General features: G+C 40.4%; 1 protein-coding gene across 3 annotated transcripts; it reads right to left on the bottom strand.

Moving 5' to 3' along the window:
- Window positions 1-1,365: 1,365 nt before the first annotated feature.
- Wat (worker-enriched antennal transcript) lies at window positions 1,366-25,673 on the bottom strand. Of its 3 annotated transcripts, none has more exons than XM_076690808.1 (4): window positions 19,522-25,673; window positions 8,847-8,976; window positions 6,002-6,100; window positions 1,366-2,919 (listed from the first exon to the last, which is right to left on the bottom strand). In XM_076690808.1, the coding sequence occupies exons 2-4, from the start codon at window positions 8,950-8,952 to the stop codon at window positions 2,891-2,893; spliced, it is 234 nt and encodes a 77-aa protein (XP_076546923.1). In that variant the 5' UTR covers window positions 8,953-8,976; window positions 19,522-25,673; the 3' UTR covers window positions 1,366-2,890. The 3 variants fall into 3 exon arrangements, with proteins under 3 accessions (XP_076546923.1, XP_034179937.1, XP_034179936.1); XM_034324046.2 differs by having other exon boundaries at window positions 19,287-25,673; XM_034324045.2 differs by lacking the exon at window positions 19,522-25,673 and adding an exon at window positions 18,774-19,243.
- Between the last annotated feature and the right edge of the window lie 1,507 nt (window positions 25,674-27,180).

Genomic DNA, 27,180 nt, shown 5'->3' on the forward strand with positions numbered 1-27,180 from the left:
TTTTTTTTTTTTTTTGATAGTTCAATTAGAACGGAAGTTAGCCTCGTTTGTTTATCGGTGAAAACGAGTTACAGCGAAACGCGTTGTTCCGCGCAGAAACGAATCCACTTTGGTTGCGACGGATTCGATGAAAAACGCGAGAACAATCCGGTTGACGAAATTTTGCAAGATCAAAACCGGTCGTTTACTTATTCAACGGGCTTTCCGATAAATTCGTTTCGCGATACGAGGGGTAGGTACGCATGGCGTACGGTAATCGATTGGCCATTTGTTCGACAGACTGGAAGCTCGCGATACCGATTGTCGGACACGGTAAAAGTAGCCGCTGATATAACGGAACGAGCGTGTGTGTACGTGTTCGAACAGCTATGGAATTATGTGGGTTTATAGTCGAGACACGAAACACCGTCTGTGATTGGGAATTGTTGCTTTCCCTCGCGATCCGCGCACGTATCTTCTGTTATTAACCCTCCTCGCCTTCCTACCCCCCTCTTTCTCTTTGTCCCTTTCTGCCAACGTAATTACGTCAATTTCGCGTGATTGTATAGATTCCGTTTCCGGTTTATCCTACACGCGCGCTGATCTTTCTTAAACAGTTGCTTGAAAAAGAAAATAGGTAAAGGAACAGGATCGAAGGAAGTAGATAAGTACGGTGTTGGTCAGACACAGGTAAGGCGGTCTCTCAAGAAGAATATTCATAATTAAAACGTCAATCTATCTACTCGGGCAAAGAGTAGCTAGATCTTAATGATCTAATGGACGTATCTCGTTAATGATTTACGAAGGGAGAGATTAACTATGCTGATTCAGCCATTAGCTTCGTTGGACGTACATCGGCGACTCGGTTTTCCCGCGGGACCAAACGAGGCATTAACGTTCCCCGCACGCTTTCGAATCTCCTGCCAACATACCTAATTCTTCTGAGCTTCCTGCGATTCTATTCCCATCGGTAGTGTCGTCGATGTTGTCCGTCCAGTGTCTAGATTACTCGTTTCTTCGCAATTTCCGGTTTACTTAAAGCGATCGCGTTCTAGAAATCCCAGGTACAAGTATAATAGATCCCCGAGGTTTTATGTTTAATCACGATTTTATATATCAACGATGATTACGAAAGTTCCAAGTAATATGTAGTAATTTCGATAGCTCGCCATTCGAGGTGAAACCGCGTTTGATTATAACGAGGCGCGTCCATCGAGAGGCTCTCACCGTCAAGTAATTACCTCTGATTATCGGAATTGGATTTGCAAAGATCACGGTACGGTACTCGTTAGCGTAATTACGCGGGACGCGTGCATTAGTCCGGCGCAACGATCTATGAAGCGCATGCAGGAAATGAATCCACGGCGAAATCGCGATTCAGGTCTGCTTGGCGAGCCGATACATGATCAAGCATCGATATGACAATGTGTATCAATAAACTAACAAGTAATGTTAACGTTTACACCGTAAAAACTACCCCTTTCGCAAGCGAGATCTTCTGAACTCCCACGTTTCGATGCTGTAATAGAGATACATTTTCTAGTGTCCTGTAATGACATAACGTTTTGCAATCGAAGGATCGATAATGATTTCTTCAGATTGTTTCACGATTTCATGATAAACTGTTTTTTTTCTCGATATCCTCGAGACAGATTGAAATTTCATTACGTCCTTTCAACGCTGTCGATTTTGCTCCATTATGTAACCTGTTACGAAGTATTGGGTTCAACAACAAATAAAGTTTATTGCGCCAGTATATATGGTATATGTACAATTGCCGATATTACACTATTAGATCTACGTTGATTAACCGTGACCGGTGAACGGTGCTTGATTAACCGTTCTGTTATTTCACCGCCCCCGCTTTTCGCATCCCGTTTTCAAGTGCAGCCATGACTAACCTGGCTGTGTAACGAATCGATCGATCGATCGAGGTATGACGTAATACATCAATAATCGTATCAAAATGATTTCATACTCGGCTCAGGAAATCGTTGAAATCAACACAATGAATCTGTTAACAGGATCCACGATCAATTAATGGTACAAGTATGATCGATGCTTGATTTCTCGGTTGTCACTCGATCGACTGGTCTTTGCACAGATCGTATTTCATAATCGACCGTGCTACGTGACTTACAGCAGAAAGTTTCAGATCTAAGCAAAGTGTGAACGTGAATCCGTATCTGTGTTAAGTTCATCGATTTCTATTATTGCGAGGAGAATAATCGAGTGAGATTGAAAGGTATTTTCAAGTTCATCGCGGGGATTGCACAATTGCAGACGTAATGGACACTTCGGTGGCCATGGAGTCATTGGCATTGAATAATAAAAAATTGATAATTCGGTGAACAACTTTCAATACTTTGTGAGACTTAATAGATAAATTAAACATTATGGTAATCTATCTTACTGTATACGTCCATTTTCACTGCGGCGTTTAATGTGCGAATTGAGGTTTCGCTGTAATCCTGTTTAGTAATATTGATTACAATCTCGTAATCCTGTACGAGGTATCATGCAACTAGTTGTAAAAACATAAAAGGACAAAATAAATGGAACACCTGTAATCAAATTTTCTTCCGTAGAATACTTCCCTTCAAGGAAGTGAATTTTCAAAATTTTTATAGAAGCTGTCTTTTAGTTGATACCACCATTTACGAGACGCCTTGAATATTAATAACATATATATTAATTAGATATTTCTGTTCGTGTACGTTCTGTTATTCGCACTTGAAGCATACACAAAAACGAGTGCAAAATTCTTGTTTCCTAAATTGATCCACTGATGGATTTTGCGACTTTTCGACGAAGATTCTTAACAAATCTTCCGGAGGACACTTTGCGATGCTGTAGGTCCGTAGGTGACGCAGCTGCCGCAAATAGATGCTCATCTACCCTTTGTTACCCCCTATTTGTAGTAAAAGTACCTGTAAAAAGCTGTAACAAAAAATTTCATATACATATTAATTAAAACCATTTAATTATCTTTTGAGTTTCTCCAAGACATCAGAATCGTGTAAACATTTAACTGCGCGAAAAATCTGTTGGAAACCCTTTTAGTACCTCTAATCGACATCAAATTTCCTCCCCAGAGAGCGAACAAGCTTCCCAAATAGCCAGTCGAATACACCGCAAGCCGGCAAAAGCAAACGGACCCTCGATTTCGTCACCAACGCGCAAACTTTCTCAACCCGGCTACAAGCCTGTGTCCAAACAAAAGTTCCTTCATTTCCCGAACTCCCTGCCGCCGGATTCCCCTGCAGGGTTATCCAGAAAACCGAAGGGACGATATTGATTTTGATAAGAGGAGCCAGCGGAGTCTTCGTTTTAAGTATTGATTTTAAGAAAAGGTCAATTCTGTACGTCTCCTCGAATCAAAATTTTGCCTAATTTCTAACTGAGTCAATGGACAACTAGCGAACTCCAGTTTCCGCGAGTAATCGTCGGAACACCTGACCGTCTGTAATGAGAAGTCGGCCCCGGGACCACTTCAAAGCTGCTAATTACACGACCCTCGTCACCTTGGAGCCATTCCCATCGACCTGGCCCTCTTCGTTTGACTGGTAAGTGCTCGGTTTTCCGGCAGCGCGTGCACATCGGGCCGACCGCGACGTTGACAATAAAGTTAACCAGAATGCGGAGGAAGGGAGAGGGGAGAAGTTGGCATCCATTAAGCGGTCGAAAGGGTTGGCTGGAAGCGTTCGTAAATTTTCGCCCCTTTGGGACAGGACGTCTTGCGTCCTAGAGCACTCGTTCCAAATGAGGGTTGTTTCTTGATGACTTCTTTTGTTCCAACGATTGGATTTCGAGGTACCCATTTTCGGATACGAGCAAATTTTCATCAGAATCGATACAATCAACAGCCAAATCATTCTCCGAGAATTCACCACCCTTTCCAGGAACTTGTCCTCGTTTCCATCCCGTAATTACGACCCTCCCGTGCAATTATTTCGCGCGAACGACACCCAGTCGTCCCTTAAAAACCTCAAGGAGGTTGGTTAAAATGGCGCGGAACAACGTCGTGGACGATCCCGATATTAACAGCAGGCCGTTTCATCGCGGATATTAAGGAAAACGAGGCGGCAAGCGGGTCAGCTTCCACGCGGCTGAATTAAATTATGCTTTATGCTCGTTATCTGGCCGCCACGCGGCGAGTTAATCTTTCGAATTATCTCGATAGAACAGGCGCACCGTTCCCAGAGTGTTTCGGTCTCTTTTAACGCGTTTCTTACCCCCGACGCGTTAATCACCGGCCATTCTGCAGATTTACGTTCCCTCGCGCCGCGTTTACGTGCATTAACGAGCGTGAAACGCTCGAAAAATAGATTCTGACCATGATCATAACCGACGCAGCCTCCATTTCGCGCTGATTTATTTTCACAGGTTAGCTGCGACGTTTCGTGATTATCAGGAGCAATGTTTCAGAGTCTGGGATCTATGTATAGACAAGATTTGACGTTGGAGTTCGTGACACTCTTAATAGGTTTAGTGAAACAAGAACGAGATTTAGAAAGTCCAAGGGAGTTTCATTATTTTTTTTTTTTTTTTTTTTTATTTCAAGTTCCTCGAGTGCAATACGGTCTCACGCTCTGCAATACGGCTTTCAGTGATCCTATCGTTACACATTCGATGGAAATAATGAACTATATATTCGTGATTGTTAGACTGCAACAATGCGATTGATTTTGAGATAAATAGATCAATATGCGTGGTCTTGAAAATGAAAAAGGTAACGCGTATTGTGAATGAGACTTTCTAAAACGACGAACTTGACCGTGGACGAGCAGATCGTTGATCTCTGGTCAGACATCCGATTTTCATCGCTTCAGCGAAAGAAACGACCTTGCCATCGACCCGACTGACCTCGTAACACCTGTTACGCCTCGCAAAGTAGCTCAAGTTAGGTTACGCGTAAACGAGTTTAAGTCACGAGGCGAATGAAATCACTTTCACTGACCCCCCGTCAGGTTGTTTCGTTCCTGTAAGTGGATTCCAAGGCTGGATCTTCTTCGCGGAAACCGGTACTCCTCTCTCTTCCTCCACCTGAGAGTTTGGCTACTCTCACTCTCTCTATTTCCGTGTCGAACGATCGAGGATAATCCCTTAGCGCGATCACGTGATTTCCGCCGAATTTTAACCGAGAAATCAAGCAAAGAGGAAAATCCTGCCGACGTAATCCCGGAAGAGGAAGCCTCCGCTCTTCCGTTTGCACGCGGATTATTCTACCGTATGATTTATGCGAGACGCTTAAGCGATTCGGTATTTTTCATTCGTTGTTTCCGTACCGCAAACGTTTGAACATAAATTTTCAAACTGGTAATCGAATTCGTTTCGAAAAAATTGTCTGATAAAAGAAATATCGGAACGAGTGACTTACCTGCGTTTTTATATTATTTATAAAATGTTAGTGACACTTTGCACAGCGGAGACACGACTGCGATGCTCGAGTCTACTTGTTAGCACGCGTTAGCACGAATTTCATTAGCGTATGAAAAAGTGACAAGTTAGTGTTCTTGTACCTTGTGTGTTTAGCGTGACTGGTTATTCGATGTTTGTTTAAACGATTACGATCTTCCGCTTTGTTAGAGGCGAGGGGACAGGATAGTCGTCCTCGACAGGTTCACGATCACGAACCGAATGGAACACCTTTCATGGAAAGGATCCAAGGATCGTGTGTGACCTTCGATTCATTCCAGGACCCATCGACCAAAATCAGATGTATATCTTTCGATCGACGAAATCAATCGGTAAATGATGTTTAATTTTTTTCAAATATAATTCGAAATTAGGAGAAGGGTGATTGGGCGATCCGACGCGCATGACAACAAATAAATAATGTTTTATTCACAAGTTAAGTGTGCACATGTAGCGGTGACAAGTGCCAGGGGTTAGTGTCATCCCCAAAATTATTCCTCGTCTTTGGTGAAGATTCTGTTACAAGCAAACTCGTTGGCTCGTTGAAGCGTGTGTGCTCTCTTAATTTTCCCCGTTTTGCCTCAGAATCCAATCGACGATTTACCTGGGTTAGGTGGCACGAATCCGTATCCACTTGCGCCCACTATCACTCCGCTCGTGTCCGCATTGTTCGGCGCCGGACCCGGTGGGAACAACACTGGACCTGAGAATAATTAATACGATTAATTTCGAATAGACAGAAAATAGACAAATGAATTGACCTGCTTGTTACAATTTCCTGTATAATGACATTTTAACAAGTTTATGAGAAAGTTGACACCTTTCTTACCGTATTATATAAGATAAAATGTAGATAATCTTTTCAACTAGTGCAACCTGTATTCGTCAAGTACCTAGAAGACTTAATTTTCTTACAATCAGTCAATCAAGAAATTTGAAACTGGTAAATACAGGAACTTGCTTTCTCCCTATACTTATCTCTGTTAATATTTTAACATTATTTGATAAGTTGTCATCATTTTTCGAAAACAGTATTTTTAATTGATTTGAAGTTAATTAAGAGTAATAATTAACGACTATTTGTACAATATTTGACCTAACGAGTAACTGACTTTCGTTTTTTGTATAATCCCTTTCTAATTACACTTTTGCTTCACTAATAACCTTCTCCAAACTATTCAAGACTATTCGTGCAATCTCTATCATTACTCATCAAGAGGTTGATAGAAAATGTCGAAATCATATTTGGCATTTCCACGCAAGTTATGGATTATAACATGAACTGATAGTGACAAGACGTGTAGGTATGAATTATTGCATACTAATTAACAGTACAGTTCAGAGTTGACCTAAGCGACTGATTTTTCAGCTCGTACCACCTTACAGAATGATTTCAAACTGATTAATCAAGCCGACATACTCGAGAATCGTTCGATCAATGACATCTTGCTCAAATACCAAACGTCGTTCGTCAACAACTTCGTCGTTCTGTTTTCATATCAATCGACTCGGTTCAAGACTCCTTTGGAATTTCAATCGAACATAACATATGCTTCCCACGAAAGGATTGACGTTTATGAAAAACCAACAAACATGTTCCAATCGAGCTCGTTAACCGTGCGTCAAATCGAATCATCGTTGCTTAAACGATCAGTGCATTAATGAAATTTATGTTTCTACGACCTCGATGATCGGTTTGGAACGCGATCGTTCGTTGATAAATCCTGATTTTTATCGAAGATATCCGAAGAAAATGATAAATCAAAGCGAATCGTTCCGGAATCGTGAAGTTCTTTATGTTGAAACTTGAATGAGCCTTCACGGTTGTTGATCGAACACGATCGAGATCGATAATCGGTACGATTAAAAAAAACTGTTACGATCGCTTTACTTGTTCCATGCTCGGTTGGGTTTTTACGACGATGTTCGGCAAAGTTTCGTTCTATCACGATTAAAAGTAGTTTCATAAACAAACGCGATATTCTTGTGCGACATTTTCTGACCTTTACGGGTGAACGATCTCGTTTTGTGAATCTTTATGGCATATGGAAGCTAGCTTTGACAATAATTCTTTGGTACTCAATGACTATTAATGGAAAATACCAAGAATCGTGAATCATCGAGTACGAAAAACGCAGAAACGAAATGCAAATTATCTTGAAACCATAATCCCGTCAGAAATACTAAACCACCTGTGTAATCTCAACAACCAGTAGCAGCAACAATTGCTCCTCAAGGTGAACAAGCTGGAAATCCTTTCTAATCGGGAAGTAATTTTGCTGATTATTGATTATTGATCGCACTAATGCTCGCGCGATGCTGTGCATTAAAGGTGCAACAAACTCTCTTCTCGACTCCTATCGTTGCACAGGAAGCACTTGTGAAATTCTAACGATGAATCACCGACACTCGATCAATTGTTCCGGATAATTAAGAAAAGGTGAACGACCGGTTCGATCCTATCTCTCGATCTACGTTACGCCTAATTATGCAACAGTAGGCATCGACACGATTTTTCTATCCCATGCTTTTCTCCCTAATTATCCTGCATTACCGAGCAGAATAAATCGGCGTTTGCTGAAAATCGAAATACCACGAAAGGCCGTTTAATAATAACAGTGCAAGTCAGCGTTTCTTCGGTAACTCGCTGATATTTATTGCCGGAGAGTTTGAACTTGGCATCCAGCGAGGCTCGCGTATCCTGTTTACGTGTGCATCGACACGTGTTTCAGTTAAATGTCAGATCCACGAGTCAGCCTTGAATTTGAAATGGAAGACAGGAAATAATACCTCATCTTCCTCGACTGCTCTGCGGTCATTCGAATGAAAAAAAAAAAAAAGAAATAAATGAGAATTCCAAATGAGGTGGCTGGAATAGAACAATTTCAGATGTGTTTATAGAAGTCCATTAAAGAATAAACTAAAATCGATCTTCCATATTTACAAGTAGGAACTTTCCTTTTCTTTCCAGTGTATCATAGTAATGATCGCCAGCTGTCGGCAGATTTTAATCACGTGTTCATAAACCTGTTTCAAGTACTCGTATAGTTCAGAGGAGAACGATGGATATCTGGCAGAACTCCTTCTTCCTCGTTGATCGTTTCTATGGCGTCGAAAGATAATCTACTTTGCAATCAGCCTGTGCCTCGCCAAGAACGTGGACAGAATTTAATTACTAGGTGAACTCGTGAATCCATTCGCGTCACTGAGATTACTTTTGACAGCGTTCAGATCGCGATCAGAGATTGCCGTGTGAAATAGCGAAGGTAGATCGGAAAGGACGTTGTAGAGAGTGAATCGAAGGTCCTGGAGAACAATGGCGAACGCCATTACTGGGTATTATTTCTCTAAGTGATACCGCAGCTGGTTCATAATTCGTTTCTTAGAAAGGAAGGCGGTCATTTTAAGACTTCACTCTAGCATCTGGTCTGAAATTTATCGTCACTCACCTCTGTTCGATCTCGGATCTCTCATCGCAGAAGTTTGACCCAGATATGGTCCGAATCCTGCGAACAGCTGACTGTAGTCCTGGGACGAAGCCACCGCCAGGACCATTAGAACTAATGTTACCAGAATTGTCTGAAACATTCATTTCTCCCGTTAGTCGATCAATTATTCATCCACGGAGAAATCTATCGAGGAAATTCTCGTTAAAACGCGTCCCTTTCTACCCATTAATACAGAGACCTCTGCAAACCGCCTAATTAAACATACTCGAAGCTAACTTTCGCTGCAAAAGGAACCACGTTCAAAATCAACAACTGAAACCCTTCAACCGTGTATTATGTATCCTTCGATTATAATTTCAATTCCGTCTCCAGAGGCAATCTCCGCCGTTCGATTCGATTCAGCGCCGACCGGAAACAAAGTGACTATTAGCGTCGCGAATGGTGGATAAAAAAACGATTAATCCGATTCGATGGCTTCGTTAACCGAGCTTTTGAAACGCAGCTAACTTCCATCGGATGATTGACGATCGGATCGAATCGCGAGCATTCTCTATTCGAGTATACACGTGACAATTTTTACGAGCGGTTCGTCGGTTAACAATCGTAGTGGAGAATTTATGGACCAATATAGACTGCGAATAAAATCAGCACCCAGGTACCGTTCGTTTAAAACGCAGTTACTTCTCGCTGACGTTTCTATTCGAACAGAAAGTTTGCTCGAGTTTCGCTACCATTCGCCGGGAAATGGGAACTCCTTCGGCGTAGGTTTAATAAATTAACCGGGGATGAATTACGAGAGCAAAGTGCAACGCGAAGGTGCTTTAGAGAACGCTGTCTCGTTAACGTGAGGTAAATTGGCATGATTTTTAATCCGTTTCGCTACGCGGTAGGTCGTGAGCTATAGTCTGTTAGATCTATGACAGCTGTTCGAAATTATAAACGAGAACGAAAGTAGAAATTTTCGTCTGATTGATGCGGTCGAGAATTACTGGTAAAAGTTATATTTCTCTAATTAATGAGTTGCCAGTTTTTTGATATTTTTTTTTTTTTAAATATGGAATTGGTGTACCGTCATTAATAAGAGGGAATATAAATAATACAATATGACTAACAATAACGTGAAATGTAATTAGGAATAATATGAAACGAAGTTTCCCAATATCTCTTGTGTCATGGTAACGATATGGATCTGCATAAATGAAATGGGTACTTTTCATTCACTCGTCCTAATAACTGCTAAGTAGGCAATTGCATAAGAGAAACATCAATGTCTAACGAGTTTAAATAGATCTTCAGTCATTCTACTCGACTGCATCAACGTTCATTTACACGTTCTAATACTTGCAAGATCGTAAACGACCATCTCTGTTGGAATTCAAAGCACACTTTCACTTTTTTTATCAATATTTAATTACTCTATCAATAAAATTGTTGTGACATGTTTCAAATCGAAAGTAATAAATATTCTGCAGACATTATCGTCTCTAAACGAGAGTGGTGACGTAAACTTTTCTCTACAGGATTGTATGTTATGAATTTTCGACTCGAAAATCCGATTTCGAATCGTAAATTTCGCTCTGATATTATTGTAGTATAAGCCTAGACGGAGAAAGGTGAAATTTGAATCTTCACGGTTGATGAATCTTCTCGCTTTTCATCAAGCCTATCGTTACGTAAAACCTGATGAAATCATTATGAGACTTCACGATTCCATGGACGTTACGGGCTTGGGAACGATCGGCGAGCCAACGAATAATTGCGTGCTCAGATCACGCTGATTATTATTATTAAGTAAGCCGTGCCGCGTTTTCATTCTTTTATCGGTTTTCTCGCGTTGAAAGCAAGGTGAACAGAGACACGTCATGGTTATGCGATTTCTTTCCAGCTTGACACAATGTCAAGGCGATTAATTGTTACTCCACTGTGTGAATCGTTGCCGGCAACGATTCATAGATAATATAGCTGTAAATAGTATTTAAACCTTATGAAATGAAACTTAGAATTGATCGGAATTTCTAAGTACATATTGAACTTGATCCCATCGCTAATCGTATCGACCCACGTCAGTTATGCCATGCTAGATTTTACTTGTCACAACTTCAGACGGAGTTGATGGAGCAAAGAGAAAGACAAGTTAACGATATGACCCAACAAATACCAGAGATTACTTGTAGACCTTAATTAAAGATCTCGATCTGAATATGTTTCGCAATTTTGTAATTTCATTCTGGCATGGTTGAAAGAACCGTGCAAAAAATTCGTTAGCTCGCTCTTTACGATAGCATCGTTGTTTTCCTTGAAGCGTACTCCTGCGAGAGAAAAAATGCAAAAACGCTGGCAGGAAGTATAACAGAAACTTGACTCGTGTTTTTCCCGTGGGCTGATCTTCTGTCGATCGCTCGAAAGAATTTCTATAAGGCATCAAGGAGCTTGTGAATCGGCGGGCAAACCTCGAAGGAGAATAACTTGTAGATAGGAAAGCAAGGTCGAGGTAACAGGGCGAATGCAAGGACAGCCTCGATTATCGATACTGCAGCTGGAGGATCGAATGATCAATTAGCAGAATGCATTTGAATGAACCTCATGAAAGAAATAGTTACTTTTCCAATTTACCATAGACACAGATAATTATCATAACTTTCTCCAACGATCGTGAAACCGAAGGATAATTGTGTTCCAAGACTGGAACGTCCTCAGATGAGGAAGCCTTCCTCTTACAACATACGTCAATTAACCGAGTTTGCAAGGTTGTCGCACGCGAATGGTATCGAAGGACCAGCTGTCTGAGAAGTCGAAGAAAACGATTTCGACGTATGCCGGTCGCTAGTGGAAGAGTCACGAGGTGTTCGACTGTAAGGTACGAAGGCACGAGGTCGCCCACAAACCGCGGCACACATGTGCGTGCACCGTGACGACAGATCACGCCGCAGTGATATACCGAAGCCAACGCGCGTCGATAATCACGAGGAGAACCGCACGTACACTTTGGCCGACTTGGCGAGCAAAGACGGTATAATTTATGCGTCGTGTTTAGTTGTGAAATAAATCGTAAACTACTGCATATTTGTCTGGGCGAAACGGTGCAGTTGAAATGACAAGGATATATCGAATGGACGCGTGCTTTGCATTCAACAATTACATAACATATAATTGACGATCATTTTCTGTGAATGATGTGGGTGGTCACACATTTGAAATAACAATTTGAATTAACAAACAATACTTTTGGAAACCATGATTCATTCTCTCTTGGAAATTTATTAATAGTTTTTCTCTACACCTTCGTTGAAATGCTTGAAGGTATACCCTCCTCCTTTAAGAAAACAATAGGGTTCGTTCTACTTTAAGGGAAGTCGCTTGTAAGGAGCTCGGGACGATTCCTGAAATTTTTTCTCCTTCAATTCATCGAAGAGATTACGTGGCTCCCCTTCATTGAATGAGAAGCTGAACTAGTTATTGTAAAGTAGAATGGGAAATTAGAAAAGAGTGAAAACTGTCACAAACAACACTGGCACTAGTAGTATTCCTTTATAATTGACAAATTTGAATGATTGGCGTGAATGGCCAGACAACTTTTTTAATGAAAGACTTCTAAAAAAAAGCGGTAACCCATCCTTTCCTAGACCGCTGTCAACTTGGCTTAACATTTATGAATGATTCACTACTATTACTAATGTTACTTTTTTTTTACTTTCAATGAATGTTAAGTGGTAATTAATAACAAATTCACTTTGAAACAAAAATATTAATATTTCCAATGCTATAGAAAAACGCAACCCCACGTGAAGCCAACGTTTCCTCGATTGTTATGAACAGAAACGAACCGCGTTTCAAGTTTCTCCATACAAGATGCATAGCGAGTGCATAATGCTCGATTGCACAGCGAAATATTCAGCCCAAGTACTCGAGACTCGAGTACTTCCGTGTTTAACATCGAGGGAAACAGTCGGTTCCTTCCGGTCCGTTCGAACCAACTTCTACATTATTAATAACGATCGTTGCAATGCAGTTGCATCTGGAAGCCGGATGCGTCGTTGCATAACGGAGAAACACGTCGATAAACGAAAGTACAATGATTTTTAAGGGAAAACGCGGAGAATGTCCGACCGATTAATTAGTCGTTTCAGCTCGTTTCGTAAATGGCTGTAGATAATGAAAGAGAGGGTACCATGGAAAGTTAATTTTTAAACAGAACTGATCCTTCAATTATTTTTCAAGTGTTTCCTATCATCGAGTAAGGAATGCGCGAGTAAATTTTTCCAAAGTCTATAATTTTAGATGACCTCGTAAAACAAACTAGATATTCCTCGCTGACACGAGTAAAATGGTTCATTTGCACCCGTGTCTTTTGTCGCACAACCTGGAATGCACATATATTATGTGCACACGAGATTACATTTGAAGCACAATCGTTACAACACGCCCACATCGTGCTCGTACACAATGCTACCAGCTCCTACTTTTACTTTATGCTATATGACGGCAGTTATAAAATAGTTTCAATTTTTTCGTAAACTTATTTTCTCCTCGTTACGTTCAACACGGAAAATTTGTTATCGTTTTGAGACAATTAAAAAATTGAAGCAAACAACGACGCGTGGAGCAGAGAAACTTTCCCGCGAGAGATTCTAAACGAAAGTGGAGCTTCCATTGTTTCGTAATCTACGGAAAAGATCTTGAAACGAAGAATTTAAATTCTTTCGCACAAGTGGATCATGGACAATGCTGGAGAGCTGGTAACAAGTGTATCGACGCATAAAATTGATTATTTTCATTATTTTCCAAGTGTGACGTAAGCCGAACTTCCAACGCACGTGTAGAATTTCCACATCGCGAACGATATGATGCACTCGGGAACACAGTGCGTGCGTTGCACCGTTGCACTTGCGTTTGCACAACCTACTAGACGAAATTCGTCTACCTCCTTTTGTTTCACTTTTCAATTTATAATCGGCATTGTAAACATGTTGCAAATTTTATTCATCGTTTTGAAAGGCATGAAAACAATCTCTAATTAATTTCGAGCTACTTTTGCGCAAGCATTCGAAAGCAAGTTTAAACATAGACAGCTGTGATTGCTGTTACAATAGAAGATCCTTTACGAATGGTGTACAGATTCGTAACGGCGTGAAAGAAGGAAATCACGTCTGTGTATTTCCTGTGAAACTCGAGGCAGGCGTCGTTTTCGAAGGTGGCTGAGGCAAATTGTGCAACGAGACGGATAATCAAGATCGAATGTTCAGAAAATTCGACGGAATGCCGTTGTGAGAGCAAAACGACGCCACCGAAACGAGGAGAAACCTCTAATCCGGCGTCACGGTATTCGTTATTGAAAGCAAAACGTCGGAGAAGGGAATAGGGAAACGAGAGACTGCATATAAATTTGCTCCACTTCCAACTGGGGAAATTGTATAATGCCCGTGTAACAATTTCCGAGCATATTAGAAGAATATACACAGAAACAAAAGGCCATTGTGGTGTGACTGAAGAAGGTATTGTTCGAGATATCTTGAAAGACACCTGTAGATGTTGCGATGAAATACAACTCTTGTTCTTGCCAACTGAAGATTCCTCGACCTCGATGCGGTCATTTTCCAGCCAACTCGCGTGTAATCTTGTAACCATAGAGAAAGTGTTACTTCAAGTACGTTAGGAGAGAAGCGTATGTATGGTACCACTTACAGATCACAGAAAAGAATTCATTAATAAAACAGAAGTTTGATAAGAATTGCAGCATGGGGTGAAAGCAGACATCACTGATCTGTGATTTCATTTTAGACGTGTCACGATTCGTGCAATTCATGCGATGAATTTCGTTGCTGGCGATGGGCCAGTTATTGCGCGAAACGAGGGCCAAAGGTGTTAGAAAATGAACGTGTTCGTGATTAGAAAGTGGGACGACTTGGCTATTCAATCGACTCTGTCACAGATTTCACGACGTTAATTTGCAATTATTGATGTAATCTATGTAGTCAAACTCGCGGTAAACTAATAAAAGAAACTAAGAAAGGTTCGAAGAACGTGGCAGTCTTGGAATCTTCCGTAAGAAATATTTATACGAATGTTTGCATGAGTAAGAACCAGCGTAAGATAATCTTAAGACTCATTATATATTATATATGTAACATGAATAACCCGTTTACTGTAATATCTGTACATTCTCTACTAGTAGTCGCTGCAAACTGACTTCCGTGAAAGCTACGTTATCGCGTTATCGTTCAAATACCGTATTGTTCTGCAGATTTAATTCTTTGGATTAAATTGCACAGAACACAGAGTTCGTCTTCAGGAAGCAACAATGTCTCAAGGTTTGTGATACTTTCAAAACCTCTAAAACCGTAAAATTATTTGTTGAGTCAAACAACTTTCATATGGGACATTTTATCATATTTTCAATAATTATACAAATAATAGTTTATATCACGTGGGTAACATAGTCGATCGATCAATTACCGTCAATTAATGGGAACCTTGTCCAGATACCGGTTACCGGATACCATTACGTCACCGGTAATCGAGTCGACCCGCGAAAGGGGTGAACTAGTTTTCGAGAGGAACGTGAAAGGGAAGGATACTTCCGATCGCACGCGCCGTTACGGTTCAACAGCGTCGAGGAAAAGTGCCGCGAAACATTTCTCCAGGCTGGTTAAGAACGTGGAGAAGGAGTTGCCTCGAAAAATCCTGCGACCGTTCACTCGGTAGTTTTCGAAAAATCGGTCAATCGTGGGGAACAGGTCGTGTTCTTTAATCCTTTCGAATCCTTTCGCGTTCCCGCGATCGCTTTCACCCCGCAGGGAAGAAACTTGGAATTAACCGAAAGGTACTAATTCCTGGAGCGGTCATAAAGTGTAATAAGCCGTTTCCAGAAATGGCTCGAGTTAATTATTAAATCACTGACTGCGAACTCACAAATCTCGTTTGATAAATATTAGCCTTTCGGAGGGATGTTGGATATTTCCTAGGAAATGATATTTTCGTAAAATTGCAAATCGGTTTCTCTCTTTTTTTCCTGGAGAAGCGTTAACGAAGGGGAAAATGCGAAAAGCGCGAAAACAATCCTCGCACCCCATCGAGTCATCGAGAGGTTCGCAAAATAGAACTCCCCCCGGGTTGGCGTAACCGCGTGATTTACGGAGAAGGGCGCAGTTACCGTTCGTCGACGAGGATAAAAAAAGAACAAAAGAATGATAAAACGCCGATGAAATCGGCCTTTCAACGGTATGACTAATCGAGCTTGGCAACGCGACGAACCGAACACTGGCTAAGTACGATTTATGTAGACCGATGAATCGTTCGCGAATTTCGTTCCGCAGAAACGCGACAACTCGCGTCGATATATCCGCGACGAGGGGTAATGAAAAATCGAAGCAACGAAACGAAAGGGAAATTGAAATATTCAACCGTGTCGATGAAAACAAGAATTCACACTCTCTTCAAGTGAAATAGACAAATTGATAAATTTACTTCTTCCAAATCAATTATCCAAAAAATTTAGCTTTCCTATTAGTTCAGATAATCGGTATATTACTATATTTCTCTTATTTGTCGTCTATCGTAACAGTCTCGTTTTTTCGCTTTCCCACGCCGCTGAATTTCAAACAAAGAAAAACACTGTTACACCAAAGAATGTATACAGAAAAACATCGTCTATTGCGAGACGTTTAAAATCGTTAAAGCCGGGAATCACGATCACTGGATTCGCGTGTAGTTCACGCACCAGATCCTTTTGTAATCGATCGAAAATATTTAAATCTTTTACCACAGTACTTGTGTAATCGCTAGAAATCGGACAAGTATTTTTACCACGATTTCAACGTAACGATCAGATGGAAGCTGTCCGACGATTAATCGTTCTTCTTAATACGTTTGCTACTACTACGAAACGTGACCAATTATTTCACCCAATTCCCTTGGAAGCGACACTTTCGCCGTCGATGCTGTTCGATTAGAAAGCTGGACAAAACTTCACACGTTCTGTGCCATGGGGTCACTGAGGGTATTTGCTTTGATTTAAAAAAAAAAAAAAAAATCGTGATAAATGTTGGACAATTTTCATGGAACATGTATCAACGATATGACTCTCTAATAAATTCAGTCAGTACGCTTCTCTTTGTGGAACCTCTTATTTCGCGTTGCAAAACGTTCGCTAATGCGTTTTGCATAACAGGTCTTCGGATCCTTGGAAAATGCTCGGCGCACCACCGTTCGAAAGTTTTCCATTCTAGATCGTTCAAGTTCCCGTTGACGAGCCTACCGAAACACCAGATTAATATCCCGTCAATTATTTCGCAAGACGCTATCGAATCTCGCCGATCGCGTGACCAGAACTAACCGGAGTTCTTTTTCGTTTTGTACTACGGTTTAACAGAGCGCGCTCCCTGTGCAAAAAGTGAATCTAGGAAATTAAACGCAGAGCCAGGTTTGCTTGCACAATTTCCATCGAAATTTTCGACCGATTATAAAACAATTGGAATAAAATGTGGTCATTTTTCTTTTTCTTGGATCCATGTACTCGAGGATACTTAGGCGACTATAAACAGATAATTATCGTGAATTATATGTTCAAGAAATTGAAGGAGAGATTTTCTTGAGCTTTCCTGATTAAGGAAATGAATACACTTAGAAAAGCTGAAAAAGATTCATTCTTTTGGCACGCTTCGAGATGTCAGGAGACATTTTTAACATTTATACAAAGAAATGTAAATTTGAAAATTTTTTGATATTAATTAAGGAGGATCATCTTGCTGACAGAGTGGCTCGATACACGTTACATAATGCTCGAGCAATCTGCCGTATCAAGCAGACGCGTTAGTTGAGCGGCAAATGCTACAACAGCCTGAGGCAAGGACGTGGACCTGTCTCGCCGACGGCTACGATCTCGTGAATGAACCACGTCCAGTTTGCGGATTTCCTTTGCTCCTACCTGAGCGTCCGTTCAACTTCCTCTTGTTCGCTCTTTCTATCACGTCTTCTCGTTTCAAACTGCCAGTCAGGTACACTTAACTTACAATTAGACGAATTGAATACGTTTTGCATACTAATAGAGTAATGCCTATTTCTATATTTCGATCGAATAGCGAGTGAGTCATCAATAATTACCTATACTCGTCGATGGAATTGTATAAAAGAATTAATTCAATCCGGGGAAAGAAACAGCGAAACACAGTTAAATTTTTCTGAAAGATAAAGAAGATTCTTGACACGCGCTTCGATCATTAAAATCATTAGCTAAGGACAATTAACGCCAGTAGCTGGCTATTAAGTAGGACTGTCGTAATTTTTACGAGATTCTAATTACCATCAAGGGAATAGAGATGGGCGTGAAGATATTCAGGCAAGGTGCTGATGATCGTAAGTAAAGTTTCGCGAGACACGGTTCCAGAAACGAGGATGTAGAAAGTCTATCCAGAATGCGTGAACCTCGTGTTCTTCACACTTTTACGGCGAAGACGAGCGCTCTCGCTTGTCTAACGACCGATCCTATCGAAACTGCACGAGGCGAGGTGAACTCGAATCGAAATTAGAATCGGTGCCACGGAAGCGGGCAGGCCACAATTACGGGCGTAATGGACATAGCCGATAATTGAAGATTAACGGACAATCGTAGAAAGTTTAGCACGGCGTGAAAGGTTCTTTGGAGAACAGCGTATCGAACCGTTCCTAGCTAATTTATGTAACCATTTGCACGAAGAAAAAAATCTCTGTTTGCTAGTGACGGCTTCTTTCTTGCCGAAAGAAAGTACTTACTAAAGCGTTACTAATCTCTCAATATCGACTTCAGCTAGTAAAAACTAATTTAATGAAGAAACGAAGAATAGAGTTTCATTACACTAATGACATTGTGTTTTTCAATCAAATGAAGATGTTATAATAAAAAAGGGATGAGTACATATGTTATAAACGAGAATTTTTTAAGAGAATTCTCACTTGTAACAACTTCATCCTGGCTTCCCACGTTGATCCTCTGTCCAACTACCTTCTCCTATCGTTCCCAACGTTACACCTCATTTCCCGCCAAACGGCCAACGATTCCACCCGAAACACGATGTACCAATCGAACGAGTCACCCCGTGGAACTCAAACACACACCGTTTACCGATCTTCTACTTGCCACGAGACGATAGACCGAACGGAACAGAGTAAGCAAGACTCGAGTTCACTATAAAAGCGCGCGATCTACTCTCGCGAAAGTCTACCCCTCCATCGATCTCATCGCCCCCTCCAATTAATAGTACACTAGCAGAAGTTAACACGTGTGACCCTGCACTACAAACTTAATGTATCAGATAATCCAACAATTCTAAGTAGTATTATGTACCAAGTCATCTTCGAGGGGTAGGTCTTTACAATACCAAGGGAATGTTTTGCAAAATTCTCAAACATTTTCCCCTTTCCCATCCCAGGACTCTTCTCTTGATCTTTCGTTATAAATTTACTTACTATCTTCATGATGTCGACTGACGATATCGACGAGGCACTCAGCAAAAATTCTTCAATTACAAAACGAACGAAACGATAACCGTAATCCTTGTCGATTCCACGGACACAAAATGGTGTTCCTCGACGGGGTTCGTTCCTGATGGTTGACCAGGAAGGTCGAGCAGACAACAGAATGTCGTGTAAAGCAAACGGCGACGATTAAGGTGGATCGTAGGTGTATGCACAAGCTACGTACTTGCCGTACTGGGAACGTTTGACGCTAGGTGGGGGCTGTTCCTGGGACTTATATGTCGTCGCTGGAGGCCAACGTGACTCTTTGTCCCTGCCCCTCTCGGCTTCAGGTGGGTCCGAGCCCCTCTGGCATCGTAGCCCTCGACGATGGTCAAGGTGACCCATGCCTGCCGGCTAACACCACTCCGTTGAATGCTTCTTGAGATCGCTTCGGGGAAATCGTGACGATGTGTCTTCGATCGCTGCACGCAAGGTTGATCCTCGCCTCTATCTGCTTTCCATCGATCCTGATGCTGCTTTTGGACAACGAAGGTCATGCTTTCGAGGATTTTTTCTTCTTCTTTTTTGAAACTACCAGAAGGTTGATTTAGAGAGATACGTCTGTAAGTTAATGTAACGTTATCAGAGGGTGGTGTGTATGTGTAGATTGGAACAACGTTAGGAAGTGATGCTTGAAAAATCGGTATGTGAAAGTTGATAATGACTCCCGGTATAAAGTATCTCAATGGTGTATCGAAAGTAATAGGGAAGAAAGTTATGGATCCGTGGTACGATCGAAAGTAGCGATCGGTATAACATTGTTCGATATTGTAGGAAAAAATGGTTAATGGTTGTAGGCCTCTCGTAACCATTTCATTTCTGGAAATGGATAAAAAATTGACAGGTTTTCTATTCTGAGACTATTGGATCCTATTTTATTCACGCCTGTCCAATCAGTTCCTGTTCCCTACCTAATTATTTATCTAATTGATTCCACGTGTCATCAAGAAAAAAAAAAAGAAAAAAAAGGAGAACGATGTAATACGATCCGAGGAACGCGATCACAATTACAAAATCGAATTATCCCTGGGGTCTCTATTAAAGCGTCACTCGCGACATCCTGATGACGCTTCTGAACAATTATAGCACCGCGATCTCGATTGGAATCCGGATCTGTCAGCATGATTAACCACGTCAGACGAGATTGCAGACAAGTTGCAACGTTTAATATTATTAGAGCTCCAAGTTAAAGCTATTGTGAGACGAAATCGTGGCAAGAAAAAGGACTCTTTCCCAGGCTGTGACATTTTTCTAGACGTCTGTTCGGTCTAGACGTTCCCCTACAGCGATTCGTCCTGGTCGTCGACGAAAAAAAGCGTGAATTCACGCTGACGCGAGCGATCTCCGTGATAAAAGTAAAGAATAGAGACCTCTCGAATGGGAAATTTGCCTGTTTTCGTCCTTTCTTCTTTCGCAGCGTCTGAACGGTCCGTGGAAAAAATTGTTTTGACCGACTCAACGAGCAATCTGGGCATTGTTACCCGCAAGATGAATAAAAGGATGATCAATGGTTATTATGGAGATGTTAGTATTATAACGTAGACTAAAAGCTATGATTCCCGCTGTCTCGGTGGTTTCAAGAAAAGAAGGATTCAAAAATTCAAGGATATTAAGAGAATAAAGAATTACGATCGAAAGAATCATCCTAACGGCACAAAAGTTTGCTCGTAAACCTGAAATGGAGCAAGGTTTTCAAATTATACCGCTTTGCTGCTATGTAGATTGAAAGAAAACAACGAGGTGCTACAGTATAATGGCCTGATTAACAAGTGCTATTATCTTGTTGAGAGCTAAGCATTAGTGGTCTAAAAGCATTGCAAAACTTCACACTGATGCTAGACTATTAACCGGTTGAAGTTTTGCTAATAACCATTGGGTCTTTAATTAAAGGAACAAATTCTAGCTATTATCTTTGCTCAACTACCTGGTATTTTTACTACATATTATTATAAATATATTCGTTTTTTTTATTCTCATAGAAGAAAGGCAGGTTTGTGAGAAAGGCTTTGAAAGTGACACCGATCGAATTGATGATACCTTGACCTTCGTTAAAAAATGAATCGTTGACTTTAACCCGATAATTACTACGCTTTCATCCGTGACATGGTACGAGGAGTCCACTGATATCCAATATCACGAGGAAGGTTAATTCTCGAATCCTTGAACTATCGATTAACCTGGATCTCTTGATTTCAATTTACTAAAGTGCAAACTTAATAAAAACGAAAATGATTTTTGCGACAGACTGATGTTGGTAAAAACAGCTTCAAATGGTTAAATAATCTAAGATTTGTTTATTTTGCCAGGACTATTGCGTAAGAACGCCTTTCAGAGAAAGCGTGAGATAGAAGGTAACATCCCAGAAATTGATTAAAAAAAAAAAAAAATTCCTCTACACTTCTTCAAATAAGTTAGATACGCGTGGTTTGTTATATACCTCCTCGGGATACCTGAAGTAATCTTATAAACCTCAAAGGAAATACTTTATTAAAACATTTATCTAGGAATTTAGATCGCTAGACAAGTCACGCGAGCGATTATCCGTAAAACCTGTTTGAAATAATGGCTTGCATACCATTCACCTTTTCTACGATGCACTTCGTCCAAAACAAAGTTTATATACGTTGCTCTTAACCCTTTCGCTACTAAGGGCGATTGCAGTTGTTCGCCTTGAAATAACCACTCGATACTACAAACGATAATACTCGTTCTAAAAGCGTTCGCGTTTCTAAATAGCCGAGATATACGATGGAGATCAAATTAAAATATATACACCTTGGTTAATTAATTTTCCAACAACTGTTACTCTTACACAGTTCCCAAATTTCTATTGCCTAATCAAGCTTAATTATGTATGAAATGCAAAGAAAACTTGTTCGAGAAATTACTCATCAATTATACAAGATATATTCGTTGATTACATATAAAATAGACTTCATGTAACTAAACAGCAGTTCAAGTTGTTTTATCGAATCAATTACATACTAATCTGTATGATTCGTGCCTGGTTTGCCAATGTACGAATTGTTATGCGGAAAGAATTCCAATAGAATACACGCTCAATCACGGGTTACAAGACCCCGATCGATCGAATTACTTTGATTACACCTTATGATAGGTAATCAGCAGAGAAAATTGAAACACGAAAGCACAAGAAACCATCGTCAAGCACAGGGGATCTTGATTCTGTTGGTAATACACGTGACAAAGCTATCGTATAAGGTAACTCGATTTATCGAACGGTGCAATCGTAATTTGATTATTTCACAGTCGAGAGTTCGATCATGATCACTCGAAGCTATTGTCCTTCCACTTTCGATTCTGGATCGTTTCCTCGTTGAATTGTCGCAGTTAAATGGAGCGAACAGAGAAAACACAGGGACATAGATGAAAAGAACCGAAGGACAACGATGAACTATGCAATTATCGTCGGACGTATCCTCATAAAATTGGCAAATTAATTGTACGGATCAACGATAAGGATCCTTATGAAAGTCTAACAAAGGTTTAGTCATTGGACGAACTGGAAAATCGAAGTGGAACACGGTGTAATATTTCTTCTAATGGCCTTAATTAGCGGTTCCCTGTTTCATCTTTAATAATTAATTTAATTAATCAAAATTACATAAAAATTAGCGTGAATCAACCAATGAAATAATGTGAATAGAAAAAAAGATTTTAATTAATCTTATCATTAACTCGATCAAGCTTTTTTATTGAAATCCAACCTTGTGTCATCGCAATTAATGAAATACTCAGTCTCGCAACATGAGACGATATTCATAGTCAGCTTTTCAATGCCACAATACCATCGATGGGTCGATTCAATTAAACCGTTCGATCATTAACCGAATATTTTTTTTTCTTCGCGTTCTGGTTAAATCATCGAACAGGTACAAACAGGTATCGATTATTGAGTGGTTACGATTTATTGGATCAAGGTGTCATTTGCGTTCAACCGTCACGCGGAAGAGTTTTGCCCGTGATTTCCAGGCCGTGTAAGAAGGCAACCAGAAACACCTTGCACGATGATTTTGCATGTACGGTCTCTCATGTTCTATTTGCCCTGACTTTAATTGTATCTTCGGACTTTGAACGACCTGATTATCCGTGGAAATGTAAATGCACGATCGAACTTCGTCGTACTCCATTAACTACTAACAGCGCTACAAGTTTTTTCAGTATACCTACATTTTAAGATTAGCAAAACGGAAGTATATCGGTAGAAAAATGAATTTTTGAAATCCCTGATCATCCAAATTACCATGATATTTAAAATATCGATAGAATGATTCTTTTTATTTAATTTAAAAAGAGAAGATTATGCGACCAGACCACGAAGAAAGATCACGACCGACCTTGAACCAGGCACTCATTCTGGTAGTCCTTGATACGCCGGAATCTTGATGTAATTTATAGAAACATTCACCTGTGTGTTCCGGAACCACGAGTTGTCACGTCCAGGACCTATGTGTCCCCAAGTGATTTCATGTTGCAAAATGAGTCACCAAAACTCTAGCTATTTTTGCATCTACGTCAAGCATCACGCAAGTGGAAACAGTTACATCTCTTTTGTGCTGTTCATTCTGTTGGGTAGCGATAAATCTGGTTCACGAAATTCACCAAGTGTTCGCGTCACCGGCGGAAGTGGACGTTCGTCGGGCTTCCGTTGCAGACGAATTCAGCTCATGGACGTTCGATGCGCGTGACGCGGCGAGTAAATTGCCGGTTTGTTACTCGGAAGGCGGTGCAAACCATCGAACAAGCAATTAGCAATACGAATGCACCTTTTTATGAGGTCACCGCGTTGCCTTCGCTCGTTAGTCGATTTTCCTTCTCCTTCGTCGACGATTCCTCCACGAAAGATTTCGATCAGTTCAACCTTACAACGAGGACTTTTTCTATTCTATGATTATTCTACTCTTCTTAATCTTGCAACGTTTGGAAATTGATCGCGAAAGAAACGATGAGACCATGAATTCTTTCCTCGAAATGAAGGTAGATTCGATGGATTGGGGAAAATCGTTTGAGAATTTCTGGAGATGGCTGGTTTATGACACGCAAATTGCGGGACGGGTCGTAAAAAGGGGCGAAAAATGGCATGAGCCAATCTGCGGGAAGCTTTAAATCAAAGGCAAGGGGAAGCCTCCTTGTTGAGCTCCTTTGATTGCGGTTTATATCACCTTTATATCACGTTTTTATTGTAAGAACATTTTTGACAGTCTACGTATAACAATCGCAATATTGTGTGTTCTGTTTTATATCTAAAGGGTAAGGGATATTATTCGATTCTATTATTCCAGAGTTAATAGGATTATGTTTGAGAGTTTCATTGTGCTAATTCTTAAATTCAATTAACCAAGTGAACGATAATGAAATAAAAAGTTAAGCATCAAAGTCACAAACACGTGACACTGTTTGTCAGTGTTAATACGTCAATTTCTCATGGGTGAAGAATTACGAAAAAATTGTGGAAAATCGTGAGAACATGTTGTTAATGATGCAAGAGAAATGCAAGGACGTGTAACACGTTGACGCCTCGCATTGCAGAAATATCACGTACGGTTCGGTGAAATAATCTGCTCGAGAGACCAGTTCGAGCCGTCTAAATTTGCGTAACAGTAAATTCCATAAGGTATGCGAGTCCAGCTCTTTGATTGAACGCTTACAACGCACTCTCTTCAAGAGTGTACACACGTGGATCATGGCAATCAAAGCCTGCCAACGATAACTACAATCTCACGTTATAGTAAATGAACACTCTGTCACGACTGACAACTTTGTAATTTTGCTAGGTCAGCGATTTGAGTTAGAATTTACACAATTTAAATAAATCTGTTATGTGTATTATGACATTTTTGAAAGTGCGCCTTGGTCCGAGTGTACTTGGTTAACAACTGTAGGTAAGGTTAACATCTTTTTTATCATATATGGGTAGTAAGATAATGTTTGATATTTTTGATCTACTTCAACATCTACCTTATCATTTGAACCCGAATCAGTCGTTTTGGGGGTAAGATTTTCTCGGGATCACCGCCGAGACTGGACATATCAACCGATGGTAGGTGAAGCTCTGAATTACTTGGAACTACACTGACGATGAGAAAGACGACCAGAAATAATTAGATACTACATAAATGCCGCAAGTGTGAACGACGAAATTGCATTTACATATATAAAACTCGCAGCCATTTGCTCATATTGTTCATAATAAAATAATTAATAAATTATATGATAATACCTTGCTTATTGATATAAGCCACGAATAACTGAACGTCTATAAATGATTAGTAATTATATTATGATCAATATGATTGCCCAGGTCTCACCACGTGGAGGTTGCCGCGACTGGAGACCCGCCCGATCCGCACCCATCCACCCTTCCTTGTGCAGATAAAAAAATGTACTATAATACAATACAACTAAATGTACTATCATACATCTTTTCAGTAGTACTCCATTTGTTGTACAGTTACACAACGTACGACCCATGTACGTTCTGTAAATATTACACAAATGGATATATCAGCTAGCCTACCCGGAAACGGTACTAATTTGGAATAGACCTCAGCATGAATCTTGAAAACACACAAAACCATTATGGTACTGATAGAAAGTACCCACAATGGTAACAATGAGCAAAACCATTATGATACTGAGAAAAAGTATCCATAATGGAAACGATACACAAATCCCATCGGTGAAGAAATCAGAACATAACCATCGATGATTAACATTTTACCTTCAAATTCATAGGAAATGAACCATATATTCCAGTCACGTGACCGAACCTACCTAACTAAAAAGCTAAAGATACAAATCAATAATTCCAAATCTTCATTCAATGTACATTGAATCCTCCCTAACTAGAAGCTAAACCATTTTCAACAATTGTTTTCACATTGAATCCTCCCTAACTAGAAGCTAAACCATTTTCAACAATTGTTTCTACATTTCATCCTGCCTATATAAAAAGCTAAGATATAACCTCCGTGCAATAATAATGCACTTTTACCCATTTAAAAATTTCGTACAAACCATTGTTCTTTACAGCTTAAATCCTCCCTAACTAGAAGCTAAGAAATGATTCCAACGTTGTTATTCAGCAATACTTCATCGCCACAGCCAATAAGAAATGCAACACCACTAAACGAAATGACAAAGACGGTACAAGAGTCAACAAAAACGAAAGCAAAATAAGAGCAAAACAAGAACCAATAAATTCTTCGTGTTCACGATCAGCCGCGTCCGAAATTTTTCTAATCTGAAACAGACACACACACACACACATAACATATGTTGATATATTGTATATGCTGAAATACCATATATCTGAACTCCTGAAACACACAAAAATAAGTATTAAAAAAAGAGAAAAATAAAAAAAACTGAAATAAAATTGGAAAAGATGCTTATCTTCTTTTTTCTGTTACTGCCACTGTCTCTTATGCTGCCATCGATGATTCTGCAACGTCCACTTGTGTTCTGCTACGTTCTCTTCTATTCTGCTGCGTCCCCTTCTCTTCAGCTGCACTGGCTTCTGTTCTGCCGCATCCACTTCTGTTCTATAAATTCCTCTTCTCTTCTGCGGCATCCTCTTCTGTTCTGCAGCGTCCTCTTCTGTTCCGCAGCTTCCTCTTCTGTTCTGTAGCTTCCACTTCTCTTCTGTGATATCCCCGCTTCCCTCGTTGACTCTAAAACAGATCTCAGAAATAAATCTCCACCAAAGACTACACCCTGGCATCTGCAATCTTCGCTGCTGTGTCCTATGCCTCCTTTACAGCTTGCCCACTGTTACATCCGATGACTCCACTGCTGCTTCCAGTGCTTCCACTGCTGCCTC

The sequence above is a fragment of the Osmia lignaria genome, chromosome 11, assembly GCF_051020975.1.
Source record: "Osmia lignaria lignaria isolate PbOS001 chromosome 11, iyOsmLign1, whole genome shotgun sequence".
Classification (NCBI taxonomy): domain Eukaryota; kingdom Metazoa; phylum Arthropoda; class Insecta; order Hymenoptera; family Megachilidae; genus Osmia; species Osmia lignaria.

What these genes read in the sequence shown, in the direction of transcription:
- Wat (XM_034324045.2), bottom strand. An exon ending in AGATCCGAGATCGAACAGAG is followed by an intron (nt 6,101 to 8,846) that starts GTGAGTGACGAT and finishes AATTATTCTCAG; the next exon opens with GTCCAGTGTTGTTCCCACCG. An exon ending in ATTCGTGCCACCTAACCCAG is followed by an intron (nt 2,920 to 6,001) that starts GTAAATCGTCGA and finishes TTTTTGTTACAG; the next exon opens with CTTTTTACAGGTACTTTTAC.